Source organism: Siphateles boraxobius, unplaced genomic scaffold, assembly GCF_051911475.1.
Source record: "Siphateles boraxobius isolate OS27281-9 unplaced genomic scaffold, OSU_SipBor_1 118, whole genome shotgun sequence".
NCBI lineage: Eukaryota > Metazoa > Chordata > Actinopteri > Cypriniformes > Leuciscidae > Siphateles > Siphateles boraxobius.
In genome coordinates, this window is record NW_027508720.1 from 2,846,644 (window position 1) to 2,863,757 (window position 17,114).

At 39.4% G+C, this 17,114-nt stretch overlaps 1 protein-coding gene across 1 annotated transcript; it reads right to left on the reverse strand.

The window, feature by feature from the left end:
• Positions 1-4,725: 4,725 nt before the first annotated feature.
• On the reverse strand, positions 4,726-15,689 carry LOC143710771 (5-hydroxytryptamine receptor 3A-like). Its single transcript, XM_077201935.1, has 8 exons — positions 15,525-15,689; positions 15,074-15,118; positions 13,264-13,370; positions 12,855-13,024; positions 12,598-12,764; positions 12,251-12,461; positions 9,984-10,175; positions 4,726-5,197 (listed from the first exon to the last, which is right to left on the reverse strand). Exons 1-8 carry the CDS (start codon positions 15,687-15,689, stop codon positions 4,899-4,901), a joined length of 1,356 nt encoding a protein of 451 aa, XP_077058050.1. The 3' UTR covers positions 4,726-4,898.
• Between the last annotated feature and the right edge of the window lie 1,425 nt (positions 15,690-17,114).

Below are 17,114 nucleotides of genomic sequence, written 5' to 3' on the forward strand. Positions count from 1 at the left end.
CAGCGGAGAAGGCTCTGGGCTGGACGGGACCAGCGGTGAAGGCTCTTGGCTGGACGGGACCAGCGGCGAAGGCTCTGGGCTGGACGGGACCAGCGGCGAAGGCTCTCGGCTGGACGGGACCACCAGCGGCAAAGGCTCTGGGCTGGACGGGACCACCAGCGGCAAAGGCTCTGGGCTGGACGAGACCACCAGCGGCGAAGGCTCTGGACTGGACGGCACCAGCGGTGAGGGCTCTGGGCTGGACGGCGCCAGCAGTGAGGGCTCTGGGCTGTATGGCACCAGCGGTGAGGTCTCTGGGCTGGACGGCGCCAGCGGTGAGGGCTCTGGGCTGGACGGCCCCAGTGGTGAAGAAGTCTCTGGGCTGGACGGAACCAGTGGTGAAGAAGGCTCTGGGCTGGACAGGACCAGCGGTGAAGAAGGCTCTGGGCTGGACGGGACCAGCGGTGAAAGCTCTGGGCTGGATGGGACCAGCGGTGAAGAAGGCTCTGGGCTGGACGGGACCAGCGGTGAAGAAGGCTCTGGGCTGGACGGAACCAGCTGTGAAGGCTCAGCGGGACGAGACTTTGGCTGGATGGTCCATTTGGCAGCACACAGTGACATCAGCGGGAGATCGGCCACGCTGGAAATCAACCCTGGACGTCCATAGACTGATCTGGTGGCTCGGTTGATGGTTGCCGTGACGTGACGTGCAGGCTTGGGAAGACTGACGCGGAATGCAGGCTCGGGAGGGCTGCCGTGGATTTCAGGCTCGGCGGGGCTGACGTGGATTTCAGACTTGGCAGGACTCACCAGATTTCCCCCGTGTCCATTTTGGATGATCCGGAGGACTTCGAACCCTTGGAGAGGTATGTGAAAGGTGCTGGTTCGAGGTGAACTGGGGCATCCACATGCTTTCGGATAGGTACTGGATGACGATTTTGATTGTCTTCTACTATATATCAACAAAGAAATTAGAGCCATGTAATTCTAGGATATAGTTAATGAAATCAGGCATTGACCTGTAACAATCATCAGGGGAGATACATCTGAATAAATTATCATCATCCAGTCCCATCCGGAAGCAGGCCTTAATAGTAGAGTTACCCCAGCTCACCTGATAAAGACTCAGGAACTCTTCCACATACCTCTCCAATGATCGTCTATTCTGGGAAATGGAGAGGAGTTTGTCTTCAGCCATCCTTGTACAGTTTAAGGTCCATTCTTCTGTCAGGGTACGTATAGTGGCAGGAAGCACGAGGAGACGAGAAATCACAGGAAACAGGAATATTTAATGAAAACACTCAGGAACCACATCACAAGCAGTACAACGACGAGAACGGACACTGAATAAGGGAGAACACAGGGTATAAATGCTAGGGATAACAAGGGAACATGATGGGGACACAGGTGAGAGACATAATGAACATTGGGAACAGGTGTTTTAACTGAGGAATTACGAGGAGCGGGAAAACTGAGAACAGGACTGTACCAAACATACTAGGAAGGGGGAAACTAAGGAAAACCGACTCGAGACCAAACCTAAACCTGACAGTAACGACTGTTGGTGAGCGTTATTTTCATGTTTATGTTTTTGTGTTCATGCCACGCCATGCTTTTGTTTTGTTTAAACTTGTTAATGAATAAACTGCACTTGGGTTCTCATCTACACTTGCCTCCAGTGGATCCTCTTTACACATGGAAAGGTTGCCTACCAGTCTATATTTCATATTTTAACATGTTTTCGTCGATTTTCACACATTTTAGTCTGGCAATAGTTCAACCAATAGCCTACAATGTGAAGTTTATGTAACAATAACACATTATCTAATATAAGTGAGAATAAATTCCATACCTCCGCTGGATCAATCAGTTCTCTCTTCACTTGATGAAAAGCAGAAGAATTATGAAGCTTGATGGTTTGTTTATCGATGTGATGGGGGCGTTTACAGGCTAGTGTGGTTCATGTGGATGATTAGTATGTCAAAGGCTGCGCAGCACGTGGTTGTGGTCACATTACCGATAATGAGCACAGACGTGAGAAAATGTACCTCTCGTTGGTTTCATATGGATTACATGAACAGGGAATATTTGTTTTTGATATTAATTATTTTTACTTTAATTACTTTAATTAAAAGCAGACAATTCAAGCTTTTTAAAAACATATCTCTCATGTCTGTGTGCTAAGTATTCGCTAAGTTAGTTAATTTTCTGATGCGTTTCAGAATGGACTTTACTGAGAGAAAGACGGCATCATAATTTTCTTTATTTTGCGAAAAGCACATTTAGTTTTTTTTATTGTGAGTGTACACAAATAAAAGTAGACACTTAAAGGCACACTATGCAAGAATTTTACCTTAATATAACAGCTTCAAAGTCATTTCGGTGGTAAACAAACTCATAGTAGGACGAATCATCCTGGTAGTAAAGCTTGGGGGGGACACCGCTGGAAAAACCAGCAATGCAAGTGTGAGAGGAGCGCCCCCGACAAATCTCGCGAGAATCACGAAATGCTTTACGGCAACGACGTCACACACATCAACAACAACATGAAGCACGAAGACACTTGCGCGCATTTCAGACGTGATACTCGAGTTGAAGATGGAAAAAGCAAAGAAAACGCGGTCGGAAGAGACTAGGAAAAGGAAATGAGAATCTGACCGCGTGAGGAACCGGACAAGAGTCCCACTCGCTCGGGCATTTACTCGTTGGCGCAAGCTAAACAGCAGCACTGGATGCAACAGCATCTTGTTGATGGACTAGTAAGTAAATATCTTATTTGTAAACCTGTCTGCGTTCTATATTGTATGTTGTTGCGCTTGCTTGTAGTATGTCATTTTTTACGATGCTGTTCATTCATCCATTGTTGATAATTAGACCAGTCCAATAATTTATCATGAGATTATCATGAGAACAGTTGTCAATATCTCACATAATTATCAGGACACAAACGAATGTTATTAAATAATGCGACGTACATTTAACTTTATTGATGTCATCTGGCGTTTTGTAATGTTTACATTAAACTCAAAAAACACAAATGAAATTATACAGTAGTCCTAGACTGTAGGCTATTTACTTGTGATTTAGCAGCAATCATGTAAAAACGTTATAAGCCAGCAAACGCGGTAGGCAACTTTATTATTATAAAGTAGAATAACACTTGACATATAGTTATTATTATCCTTTTACTGTCATCAGTAGTTCAGTAGACTATGCAGTAGCCTAATATTTGTATGAAATCGTGAAACATTACCTGTTCAATATCTTCGGAGTCTATCTGTGCCTGTTACATGCCCGACGCTTCTATCCTACCGAACAGGTACCAGTGTGGTGTGGGGTGGGTTGGGGGGAGGGGGGGCAAGTACTTGCACGATAGTGCAAGTATTCCACAGTGACTCTAGGGGTCGCTGTTTGACAAAAACGGAATTCCTGCATAGTGTGCCTTTAACAGTTTCGAATTTTGCAACAATTGACCCCAAAGGGTTTACAAGGAAACTCAGAAAGTAAGAGTTTTATCTCATTTACAATATATATTTTATAACATCATCTTAATGCATGTGCAGTCTTCACACAGAACACGTTTTTCTTTGCAAACGTGTTAGGCCAACATGTAGGCCTATGACTGTTGCGATCACGTCTCTCTTACAAGGAAACGTTAAGTCTTTTACTCTTTCACTGACTGAACATTAGGTCTCATTTTTCATGCAGTTCAGTGTATTTTTTTTTATTTTTATGAAATAGTCTTAAAAATCATAATGCATTAACAAAGATTTCTGAAATTTTTCTAAATGTTTTTTTTAAAACATAAAAGCAAGCATATTTCATGTGTCTACAGCATGTAAACTGTAAATGTCAGGTTTATGAGATTTGTTTAATTTAATCAATAGTAATTAATAATATACTGCAGTTCATCTTCTGTTTTTGTGGTGCCATTACATATGTAATGAATATGTTTAATGTATGTAGTAATATGTAATAATTTCCAGAAGCAGTTTACACATTTACAGTAGATGTTTGTTAGGTATTATGAACATGTTACACATCACATGTAATATGTACACTGTAGTGTAAAATGCTACTAATTGAGTTCAAATGTCTATTACTAGACATCAAATATTCACAAATCTTCAAAATTTTTGTATGAAAATTCTCATCACATTTTATAAAGGAAACATTACAATGGCAAATGTACAGTGACATTTCACGTAAAAATCTTTTTATAAATTATCACACTGGAAAAAAGAACTTGCTAATCCAACAAATAACTTTACCATCATCTACCATCCTTGAGTCATTGAAAAGGTCATGGTTCAGTCTTGCTTGGCATTTTAGTTTTTTTTATGATGAAAGCAGGTCTTTCAAATATTAAAAAGTTGCACATTTCAGAATCATACATATTTGTTGATTAATTTATTGATTTATTTTTTCACTTATTTCAAACAACAGTAAGAAGGATTTTTTGTTTTTTTCGACCATTTCCCAACCAACCATTGATTTCTCAAAAGACCAAAAACAGAAATCATGAACTGTAGCTATATATAAACTCCCATTAAAATACAGTTATCTAAAACTGCTTAACCATTTGTAATATTAACACATAATAATGTTTTTACAGTGCTTTAGTTTTCAAATAATTTTCACTGCTATATTTTTTTTTAGAAATTCATCAGAGTTTCTTGAAGCAGTCATTCGATCATAACTTACTAAACTTATTACCTAGGTACATTTGAAAATAAACATCCTACAAAATGCATTTATACTGATCAATCAGTTGGATTACAAACATCAATAGAAACAAATACAGAACTTAACATTGCCAGAAAATCTTCACTACAGACCATTTAATGTAATAAATGGTAACATGTTTACCGGTTCAGTGATCATATACACTTAACAGCATTACTTTTCATGCAGTTCAGTTATACCACTGATGTATTTTTGCCGTACCAGGACAGCCAAATTGCAAAAATAGTGATGAAACTCACTGAGAGAAAGATAATATACATCCCAAAAAGCAAGCGGTCAATGACTTCACCCAAATGTACCCACTCATCTGCGCTCTCATCAGTTTTAAAATGTTTATCGACCTGCTGACGGATGGATAGTAACTCGTGGCTTATCTTCCTCAGTTCCTGAACAGTAGGAGTTGAGTTATGGACCGCTTCGCTCAGAGAGGTGTCAACTACAGGATCACAGCGTTTGTTCTCAGTTCTGTGCTCTACAGGTACAAGAGAAATTTGTGAAATAATACATTTTTATACATAAATGGAATAGTCTTTTCCACCGAGCGGTACAGTACGAATCAAGACTGTAAACCCTGATCTGGTTTGCTTTTCCACCGCCAACAGTACCCTTAATTGATAGAGTTGGTGTTATTTTCGTGACATAGTAAACAACAATGGATGACATACAGTAGATCTTGTTCTTGCTTCTCAGCATGTGGCTGTTTGTCGCCGACATTAGGTCTTTCTAAGTACGCAAAGTTCGGACTTGCCAAGTCCGACTCAGGAGAATAACTCCCGAGGACGCGAGTCCGGTAATTCTGCAAAAGGAACCACCTGCCATTCTTGAAAGCGTCACTCAGCTCGCTCTGCTACTCCGGTTATCTCTGTATGTACGTTTGATGCAACAATAAAACAAAATATGTTATAAAACACCACTCTGCCTCTTTTCCTTTTCATTTAAAGAAATCTTAAACATTATAGCCACACAAATGTGGTTCAGGCAACGCGTATTAATCTAGGCAATATGTGCATATGTACTAAACAACAAATGTTGCAGTAAACAACATTACAGTGATCATCTTCACTGTAATAAAATTAAAAATGACAAAACTCAGCCCTGTCTCTTTTTGTTAAATTTCGGTTTTATCAATAATACAAGACTGGTAGTATAGTACCAGTACAATAATACAGTCCAAGTATTCGTCCAAGATGGCGCCGCGGATGGCTGCCTCGGTGTGGAGCTCTCCAGCTATTGTGTTGTTTTTGTTCGTTTGTTCTGCGTTTAGTCATTCTTTTCCTATCAGTTTCACCAAAGACGAACTACTGGACATTAGGAAACACACACCAGAAACCTTTTCTACAGTTTTTGATTATTCGGACGTTTTGCTGGACATTCTCGTCGGAGGGGCAGCGTTGTTGTTCAAACGCGCGTTCAGACGCAAACGCGGGAAGCGAGCCGGCGCGCTGGTTAAACTCCGCGAGCGCGGACTGCGCACTGCACTCCCCAGCATTCATCTCGCGAATCTCCGATCCCTTCCTAACAAAACGGATGAACTTCTTCTCCTCACCCACACTAACAAGGATTTTTTGAACTCTGCTGCTTTGTGCTTCACTGAAACCTGGCTGAGTGAAGCCATACCGGACAACGCAATACATCTGCTGGGCTTCCAGCTGTTCCGAGCGGATCGCATCGCGGAGCTAACGGGGAAAACGAGAGGTGGTGGATTGTGTTTCTACATTAACGAAAGTTGGTGTTCAGATGTAACAACACTGAAGAAGATGTGCTCTCCTAATTTAGAGGCACATTTCATAAACTGTAAACCCTTCTACTCGCCTCGGGAATTTTCCTCTTTCATTCTCGTGAATGTTTACATCCCTCCAGACGCGTGCGCGAGCGCGGCGCTACAACAGCTGGCTGAACAAATATCTGAAACGGAACAAAGGTACCCAGACTCTCTTTTAATCATTCTTGGGGATTTTAACTAAGCAAATCTTTCCCGTGAACTACCAAAATACAGACAGCACGTTACATGTCCCACCAGAGACAGTAATATACTGGACCACTGTTACACCACAATAAGAAATGCATATCACTCCATCCCACGGGCAGCTTTGGGGCTCTCTGATCACTGTTTGGTTCATCTCATACCGACCTACAGGCAGAAACTGAAATCAGCTAAACCTGGAATAAGGACTGTGAAAAGATGGACTAATGAAGCAGAGCAGAATCTACAGGCCTGCTTTGATTGCACTGATTGGACTGTTTTTGAAGCTGCTACCAATGATCTGGATGAGCTCACAGATACTGTAACATCATATATAAGTTTCTGTGAGGATACATGCATTCCTACCAGGACATTCTTATCATTCACTAATGATAAACCATGGTTTACTGGGAAACTCAAACACCTTCGTCATGCCAAAGAGGATGCTTACAGAAGTGGGGATAAAATCTTGTATAACCAGGCCAGAAACAGATTGACAAAGGAGATCAGAGTTGCTAAAAGGAACTACTCTGATAAACTGAAAAACCAGTTTTCATCCAACGACCCATCATCAGTCTGGAATGGCCTGAGGAACATTACCAACTACAAGTCACCATCCCCTCGATCTGTGGACAATCAACACCTGGCTGACGATTTAAATTCATTTTACTGCCGGTTTGAAAAGCCCTCATTCACACCACACACCCGGTCTGATCTGCACTTCACACATTCAGCATCACCTCCTGTTCTCCAATTATCACTCCCCCCTCCTGCCGTCCAACCTGAGCTTAAGGTCTGTGTGGAGGACGTGAGCCGAGTCTTCAAAAAACAGAAGACTAGGAAAGCCTCAGGCCCAGACGGCATCTCATCTGCTTGTTTAAAAGCCTGCGCTGACCAACTGGCCCCGGTCTTCACGCAGATCTTCAACAGATCATTGGAGCAGTGTGAAGTTCCCTGCTGCTTCAAACGCTCCACTATCATTCCTGTCCCCAAAAAACCCAAAATCACTGGACTTAATGACTACAGACCTGTCACTCTCACGTCTGTGGTCATGAAGTCGTTTGAAAGACTGGTGCTGGCCCACCTGAAGGACATCACTGGACCCCTGCTCTATCCCTTTCAGTTTGCTTACAGAGCAAACAGGTCTGTGGATGATGCAGTCAACATGGGACTGCATTATATCCTGCAACATCTCGACAGACCAGGGACTTATGCAAGGATCCTCTTTGTGGACTTCAGTTCGGCCTTCAATACCATCATGCCTGGTCTTCTCACAGCCAAACTGACCCATCTCTCCATACCATCCTCGATCTGTCAGTGGATCACCAGCTTCCTGACGGACCGGCAGCAGCGAGTGAGACTGGGGAAACACACATCCAAGACACTCACAATCAGCACTGGTGCTCCCCAAGGGTGCGTTCTCTCCCCACTGCTCTTCTCCCTGTACACTAATGACTGCACTTCTAAAGACCCCACTGTCAAGCTCCTGAAATTTGCAGACGACACCACTGTCATCGGTCTCATCCGAAACGGTGACGAGTCTGCTTACAGACTGGAGGTTGAACAGCTGGCTGCCTGGTGCAGTTATAACAACCTTGAGCTGAACACGCTCAAAACAGTGGAGATGATCGTGGACTTCAGGAGGAACAGCTCAGCACTCCTCCCACTCACCATCATGAACAGCACTGTGGAAGCAGTGGAGTCATTCAGGTTCCTGGGCACTATCATCTCTCAGGACCTGAAGTGGGACAATCACATTGACTCCACTGTGAAAAAGGCCCAGCAGAGACTGTACTTCCTTCGCCAGCTGAGGAAGTTCAACCTGCCACAGGATCTGCTGATTCAGTTCTACTCAGCCGTCATTGAGTCTGTCTTGTGCGCTTCCATCACTGTCTGGTTTGGTTCAGCTACCAAATCAGACATCAGGAGACTACAACGGACAGTCCGGACTGCGGAGAGGATTATTGGTGCCCCCCTGCCAAACCTCCAGGACCTGTACTCTTCCAGAGTGAGGAAGAGAGCAGGTAAAATCATCACAGACTCCACTCACCCTGGACACCACCTGTTTGAACTGTTACCGTCAAGACGGAGACTCAGATCACTGGCCACAAGAACATCTCGGCACAGGAACAGTTTCTTCCCACAGGCCATTTCCCTCCTGAACAGTTAACACTCCTCCCAAGGCATATGCCTGTAAGTGCAATACTCCCACTGTTTAGTGCAATATCCCACAACTCAGGTGATACTTATATGTAGATTTATTTATTTATAATATTCAAAACACTGTAAATAGGTTCATAATCTGTAAATCTGAAAATGTCTATTCTGACTAAACCCAACTGTGATAGTTTTATTCTCATATATTTATATTTTTATTTTTTATTCTTATAATTTGTAGTATTATGTTTCATGTTGTATTTGTATATGTCCACTGGAAGCCTCAGTACCAAAACAAATTCCTTGTGTGTGCAAGCACACTTGGCAATAAAGCTCTTTCTGATTCTGATTCTGATTCTGATACAGGTACAAGAAGCTATACAATAAGAAATAAAGCAGACAATTCAGTCAAACATACAAAGTCAGCGCTCTAGTCTAACATTACATAAGTAAAGTTAAATAGCCTAAATATATAAAGTTATGAAACTTCACTTCACAAACCAATTGGCCAGGGAACAAATTATAGGTTCACGAGACCAAAGATCACTCGTTAGTTCTACACAATATTAATTATATCTCATGTTTAAACACTGACTCTGACTCTGACGTCTCTGTAGAGGCAAATGTCAGAAGAACTAGCCGAGGAAAGGCTGTTCCAGGCGGGGTACATGAGTGCAGAGCGCCCGGTGATCACCTGGAATGGATCTCACAACTTGGATCAAATTTTCGTAAATCTGTGTTAACGTAAACCCATGTGTTAACAATGCCTAGGTTAATTTTGCGCCGAAATTGTCCTTTAAGCAATCAACGTTCTGCAGTGAGTCTAGCTCCACCCTTTAGGTACCGCATCACTGTGCTACGTACCCCAACGGAGAGGTACCGAAAAAGTAGTACGGTTCGGCATTTTGGTACCATTCACAACTTTTGACAGTGGAAACGGAAATAATTACGTACTGTACCATACTGGAAACTCGGTGGAAACGAGCCATTAATGACATCTGTAAATTATTCGTTCAAAACAATTGAATAAAACTTAAGCCTGTGGTGTCACAGCAGATCATCAGTACATTTATCTGGCAGGTTTTAAATTTATAAACAACACTAGACAGACATATTTAATTTTGCATGTAAGACTCACCTTCAGGATCAAAGTTTTGGTCACTGGGTTTCTTGCTTAAAAAAACAAGTTTAGCAAGGTAGTTGAGGAAAAGCACCTTGGCCCATCGAGGCAACGGTCCATAGTTACAGGAACCACACTGAATATTTATGATAAGAATTGTCTCCAGAAGACTGGCCACCATCAGTGCCAAGCAGAGAGAGAAAAACACATCTGGAAAGAGATTGGATATAAAAGAGAGGAAAAGTAATGTTTCAAAAATAAGCTAAAACTTTACAATATTAAAGCAGCACTATGTCGTTTTTGCGATTTTTGCTCTCGGGTCCCCCTAAAGTTGGGAAACAGTATTGTCTTCTACTACGGTCGTAAAATCTGTTATGGTTACACAAGACGATATTGGCTTGTCAACAAATGCACGTGTATCTCCTGGAGTTCTCGCGAGTTCTCACGTATTGGGCAGATTGACAGCATTGCGTGTGAAATGTTTTCATCCCAGGTACTTTGGCATATATTTCAGCATGTCATATGAATATAATTGGCTACTGTTTTACATAATGGATACGCTAATTCAATTCAATGTTTGTGTGGTAGGTAATGGCCATATATCGTCTATATTATAATATCAAGCTACCATAGATGAATCTGCAAATTTGAAAATCGATTTGCATTATAGACAGACAAGACCAATAGCCTTTCACCAGAAAAATAAATAAACAAACATGACTCTAATTCTAATAAAAGATTAGAATAAAAGATTATTTATTATAACCATCGTAAACTAGCATGTTAGTGTTTAACGTTACTAGCTACCAGATTGATAATTCGCTACTCTACTAGCATTACTTGATTCATGAAGATAAATGGAGGACCAGATAGATTCTGTAACATGGCCAAGCCATGTTATTAATCCATTTACATTTCGCACGGTAGTCAGCTCCCTGACTCCGATTTATTTATACATTTATAAACACTTTATAGATGACTGACTGCTGCGTTTGTGACAGGGTGCATGTTACTGAAAGAACGAGGATGGAGAGAGAGAGCCGGTCGCGTGCGCTCGCACTCTCACCGTCTTCAAAATGTTTTGCTCTCCCTCCAATATTGATCCTCGTCCGGCCTTTTAATTTGTCACTCTCCCTTCTTTTCTTTTTTTAGTCTCCTCTGACAAAACCTTTGCCTTCTACCTTTTAGTTGTTGCTTCGGGCATGACAACAACATACAGACGGGTATCAAAACGCTAGTTGGGCTCTCACGCCAGAATCTGAGGAATTGGGGGAAGTGACGTATGCTGTAAAGCAGTCGAATTTTGTAGTTTTTTTGTGCTCGGGTTCCTACCCGAAACCCGAAGTTACATAGTGCCAGTAAACGCGATACAGACACTGTCAGGCTATGGCAGACGTGTCATTCAACCTATTGTAAGTCGATGTACCATCTCAAGGGTCTTGGAAATATATTCTGAAGGTTGAAAAACTACATAGTGCTGCTTTAATGCCGGCTGGCAAGAGAGGAAAATATGCTTCATAACCAGCAATGACTGTGACAAGTGACAAGACATTTTTGGGCCAGATTTATAAAACAGGGCACATTTTTGTGAGACTGCAATTCCATAAAAGCTAAGATGGGAGAGGAAAGTTTTGCGGGCGATCTACTGACAATGTGCAAAATAAAAACGCAGCCAGCACGTTTCCATAATGACCATCACAATCTACCAAGAGCAGCGCAAATTAGTGTAGGGTCACAGCGAATTAAAAATAACGTGGCTTGGTAATCGATATGCTCAATTAACGAAGTAGAGAAAATTCTTTCAGGCAGCAATTACGGGGCCACGCCCTTTATATGGCTATATTTGACATATTTGGACATAAGATTGTAATAGGAAATTTTATGAACATTCCACAATTCAAATGGTTAAATCTTGCTACACACTGGATTTAATCCAACAAACTTTAAACATGAAAATGACATGCAATTACAAACTAACCTCAAACCCTAATCCTACCCTAACCCTATAGTAAGTAGGCTACAATTACTATGTCTCAGTACTTAAAATGTATAATTACACTGTAACGAGGATACATTAAAATAAAGTGTAACCAGAATTTCTCACTGCATGTCTGTAGTAAATCCTGACAGTAGTTTTTTAACGCCAAAAAAGGGTTTACACTGGTGCAAGCTGTTACTTAACTTAAGCATTTTTCTTACAGGGCAGCCAGAATAAGTACTTGACTCTGGAACTTGTCACATGCCTGGTTATGAAAAATGCTACAATAAAAAGCTCCTATACAAACTTATGAGAGGTAATGTGTTTCCTGTGACGGGCAGCAGGTCATTCATTAGCAGCAGGAACACAGTGTAACCCAAGATGAGGGTCATTTTGAAGGAAGATCGATCCACATTCTGAGGTGGCAGAAGAAAGCTGAATAGATCTACAGTAATGAGGAAACAGCTGGGAATCAGGAGGTTCACCACGTACATGGTGGGTCGACGCCTGAGAACCATCTGAATCATAAAATATAAAAACGTTAATATATTTTCTAATAAAAATTAATTTGATTTAAAAATTTATAAAGGAAAAAGTTTTTTCCTAATTTATCATTATCCAAGTTATAGAAATTGAACTTCTGTGTGTTCATACATAGTAAATTAGTGTATCATATGCATTGTTTAGCTCTTCAGGAAGTAGTGTAGGTTTTTCGGCTAACATGGTGACTAGCTCCCACTCTCCTTTAGTTTGCATTGCATCTAGGGAATTTTTAAGTGTTTCCTCCACTGGTTCAAGAAAAGAAAATTGAACATCCACCGCTGTAGAGAAGACCAAACAAATGAGAGATGACGGGGTCACAAATGTTGTAGTTATAACTGAAAATGGACCCTCCAGTCAAGCCAACTTACCAAAGAGCTTGTATGAATTAAAAGTAAATGAACAGTTCTGAATATCGAATGGAAAGGTGTAGATGTCCATGTTGCAGGAACTGATCACATGAATTGGAAGATCATCCATTACATTACCAGTATGTTGGACATAGAGGTAATATGTGTCTGGGACTTTATTTTCATCCATGCTTTAGAGTAAAAAAAATAAACAAAAAACAGCAGCATTAGGAAAGGGTAGTATGCTAATATTACAGGGCATTCCTTCTATTATCCATCACATTTATTAAAGCTTTTGAGTGTGCTTTTTAGTCAAATGTACCAAAGTGCAAAAGTCTTGTAACATTTCATGATATGCAGGATAAAGATGTCTGATTTATTTGCAATAATCAGCATTAACATACAGTAAATCATGTACTTTTGAACTCACAATTCGTTGATGACAATATCAGGCCTCCACAGTTGTTCTCTTGGCAGTGAGATTCTGTCTGTTCCACATTCAACAGGATCCCAGCTCAAACCTTCAATATTCCAAAACTATAAAACAAAATATCATAATAATAAAGGCTGCACGACAGTGGCGTGCACAGTGGAGGGGAGGGGGGGATGGATTGGGGGGGGGGGCCTCAAGCCCCTGCCCCTTTTGTCTCAAAATGTATTGTGCCCTTTTCTGATAATTGTAAATAATTGTATATTGTAATATTGTAATAACAAAAATATTGTAAATAACAATACACTTACACACCCTTGCCACTAACAATAATAATACAAACAAATATTATATAAAAAATCAATTTGGCGGAGAAGTGGTAGGCGGAGTTTCCTTTGCAGCTCCTCATACACATTTAACGGTTCTGGTACGCAGTGCACTACGCAGCAGTTCGCGCCAGTCTTCGAACGAGCAGCAGGTAACGTTTAAGCTTATACGGAAAATGACCTTACCATCACCATGCTATTCTAAAAGTTGCGGGAGCATGCGAGTTATTCTTAACTATAATAAAAGTATAACTCGATTTCAGACGCATTATGAGTGACAATGTCATTCGTTTTTATCCAAGGAATAAAAGTGCAAGGGGAAATACATCTTGTTAAATGAAATCTTAAGTCCATGTCCAACTCTAAATTGTAAGGAACTTATATCTTTGATTTCATAGTAACGCTTTACAATAAGGTTCATTTGTTCATTACTCATGTATGAACTAACCATGAGCAACACATTTGTTACTGTATATCTTAGTTAATACTACAACTGTTAATTGTATATTCATGTTATGTCACAGTCAGTGCATTAACTAATGATAACAAATACACCTTTTGATTTTAATGTTTTAGTAAATGCTGAAATTAATATTAACTAAGATGAATAAATGCTGTAGAAGTGCAGTTCATTATTAGCTAATGTTAAGTAATTTAACTAATGAAACCTTATTGTAAAGTGTTACTGATTCATGATAGCTAACACTGTCTTTCATACATATAATACATACATTAAATTTACAACATCAACAAAACTAACAATTAATTTTCCATAATTACTGTAACGATGGCAGGAGGAATGAAGCAGAGAGCGAATCCAAATGCAAGCACTTTAATTATCTAACAGACAAGTCATCCAGAAAACTCTAAACTCAGAACAAGGCACACAGGACACAGAACTAGGAACATCTCACAACAAACAACGACCGACAAACACCAACTGAAGCACAAGGGTATACATACACAGGCAAACAAGCTAAACAAGATAACAAGGGGGCATGGCTAATCAGAAACACATGGGGAGACTAATCAACAGAACGGGGAACAGCTGAACATGTAAAGACAGGGAAACACATGACAGACAAGAACAAGGAACAAAACACAACGCCCACACCGTGACAATTACCTTCTTGATTCTCACTGTTTTGTTTGGTAAAGTAAATATTATCTAGTAATATTATCATAATTTCCCTATTTTCATTTGATGTGTTATGCATTCTAATAATTGTATCAACATATTTTATTAGAATGCCAAGGAAAGAAAGAATAAAAACAAAAAACAAGGAACTCTCTGATGCAGCCAGAGGAAGCATCCCTCTTGGCTGAAAAGAGAGAATAAAAATGCAGTTACTGTTAAATTAAATTTAAAAAAAATGTTAGTGCCCTTTTTGGTCCCTCCGCCCCTGCCCCTGAGGAAGTCTGTGCACGCCACTGCTGAGGGATCTCTTCTTTAAATGCCTAAAAAAGGATGCAGAAGGTCTTACCAAATTCACCCAAATGTACGAGTCAAATAATTGAGCTTTTTCATCCTGAAAAAAATAAAAAATAAGAATGTACATAATTTTCCTCCCACAATTGCCTAAAGACATGCTCCTTAACATTTATTTCTTAATTGATTGAATTCTAAAATATAATTTACAAACCAGCTCAATATGACAGCAAAGTGGCGAGCAGGAAAAACAAGTGTTCTTTAAATTTAAAATTAAACTGTAATTTTTTTTAAATTATATAAATTATAATCGATAAATTTGAAGGATTCCTTAGGGTTCAATGCTTGGCCCATTTCTTGAGATACACATCCTCACTCAGCCCTGTATTTCGGCCCTCTTTCAGAATCTTGCCTCTGATCTGTTTTTTTTTTTTTTTTTTTTTTAAGCGGCTCACTCTTTTGTCACTCCCACACATTTGATTGCCAGTGATATTAATTAAACTTACCACATCTAAAATTCCATACAGAATGAAGCTCACACTGATGTTTGTTGGAGTTTTCGGGTAAATAACTGGCCTCACTTCAGTTTTGCCTAAGATGTTCTCCTTCAGGGCTGTTAAAAGAGCATCTGTAGTCGGTTCGGAGCAGTTAATAGTCCCTGCAGGTTTCATTAATAGTGCTGTAAGAATAAGTTAATATATTAAACAAAATAAGAAAAGGTAGTATTGAAAAACATTTTATGCAAATACGTGTTTTCAATTCAGTGAAATAAGTAAAATATCAATTTAACATCTTTTTGTCTGAATTTGAGACCGAAAAGCGGACAACAGTTTATAATACATTTTTTAAATAGCATTACAAACATCATTTTGTTTAATGTTTCATAATGCTTGGCAGATCATCATCTTATCACTTAAATTTCTCACTTAACATTTATTAATTATTCGCCTAAAATAAAAATTCTGTCATCAAAATGAGCCGAGGCTAAGCAAATGAAGAACGAATTTTCAGTTTTGAATGAACAATTCCTTTAACTTAACATATGATTCATGTATTTTCATGCATACATTATTAAAATCTACACAAGGAACAACAGTATGTAACCATTAAGCATTACATAACTTTTGTGTGTGCAGCTGTATTTTTATTTTTTATTTTATTTTTTTAGCTGTATTATTTTTAATGAAAATCTAATTTCTTCTTACACTGCATTAGGAGACTGTAGATAATGATGAGCCGGAATTGTGGAACACTGTATTCAGCAGCCTGTAATGATGGTAAAGTTAGTTATTTGTTGGATTAGCAAGTTCTTTTTTCCACATATAATAAAAACAAAAATGACAACGTGTGATAATTTATAAAAAAGATTTTTACCTGAAATGTCACTGTACATTTGCCATTATAATGTTTCATTTATAAAATGTGATGAGAATTTTCATACAAAAATTTTGAAGATTTGTAAATATTTGATGTCTAGTAATAGACATTTGAACTCAATGAGTAGCATTTTACACTACAGTGTACATATTACATGTGATGTGTAACATGTTCATAATACCTTACAAACATCTAAAGTTGTAAACTGCTTCTGGAAATTATTACATATTACATACATTAAACATATTCATTACATAGCCTATGCACCACAATAAAGAAGATGAACAACAGTATATTATTAATTACTATTGAATAAATTAAATAAATCTCATAAACCTTACATTTACACAGTTAACATGCAGTAGACACATGAAATGTGCTTGCTTTTATGTTTTAAAAAAAACATTTAGTATAATTTCAGAAATCTTTGTTAATGCATTACGATTTTTAAGACTATATCTTACCCATGATCTTGAGAGCAAAGCCACAGCCATCACCTTCTCGTGAATGTAAAAACAGTTCGCAATGAGTATGCTATAAAATTAATTGTATTATTAAACTTACAGTTTTATGTCTGTGAGTCTGTGATTTAAATACACTGTCAAACTATATACCAACACTGATTTGCCTAGATATTTTTGTGCATCCCATAAGTCTGAGAAGCCAACAATATGCAAAACAAAATATATGTTGTGTAAATCCCACTTTACAAATATGGT

What these genes read in the sequence shown, in the direction of transcription:
- LOC143710771 (XM_077201935.1), bottom strand. Translation starts at nt 15,689, where the DNA reads ATGAAACCTGCAGGGACTATTAACTGCTCCGAACCGACTACAGATGCT. An exon ending in TGTATGGAATTTTAGATGTG is followed by an intron (nt 15,119 to 15,524) that starts GTAAGTTTAATT and finishes TATTTTTTTCAG; the next exon opens with GATGAAAAAGCTCAATTATT. An exon ending in AAACACATTACCTCTCATAA is followed by an intron (nt 10,176 to 12,250) that starts GTTTGTATAGGA and finishes ATCTCTTTCCAG; the next exon opens with ATGTGTTTTTCTCTCTCTGC.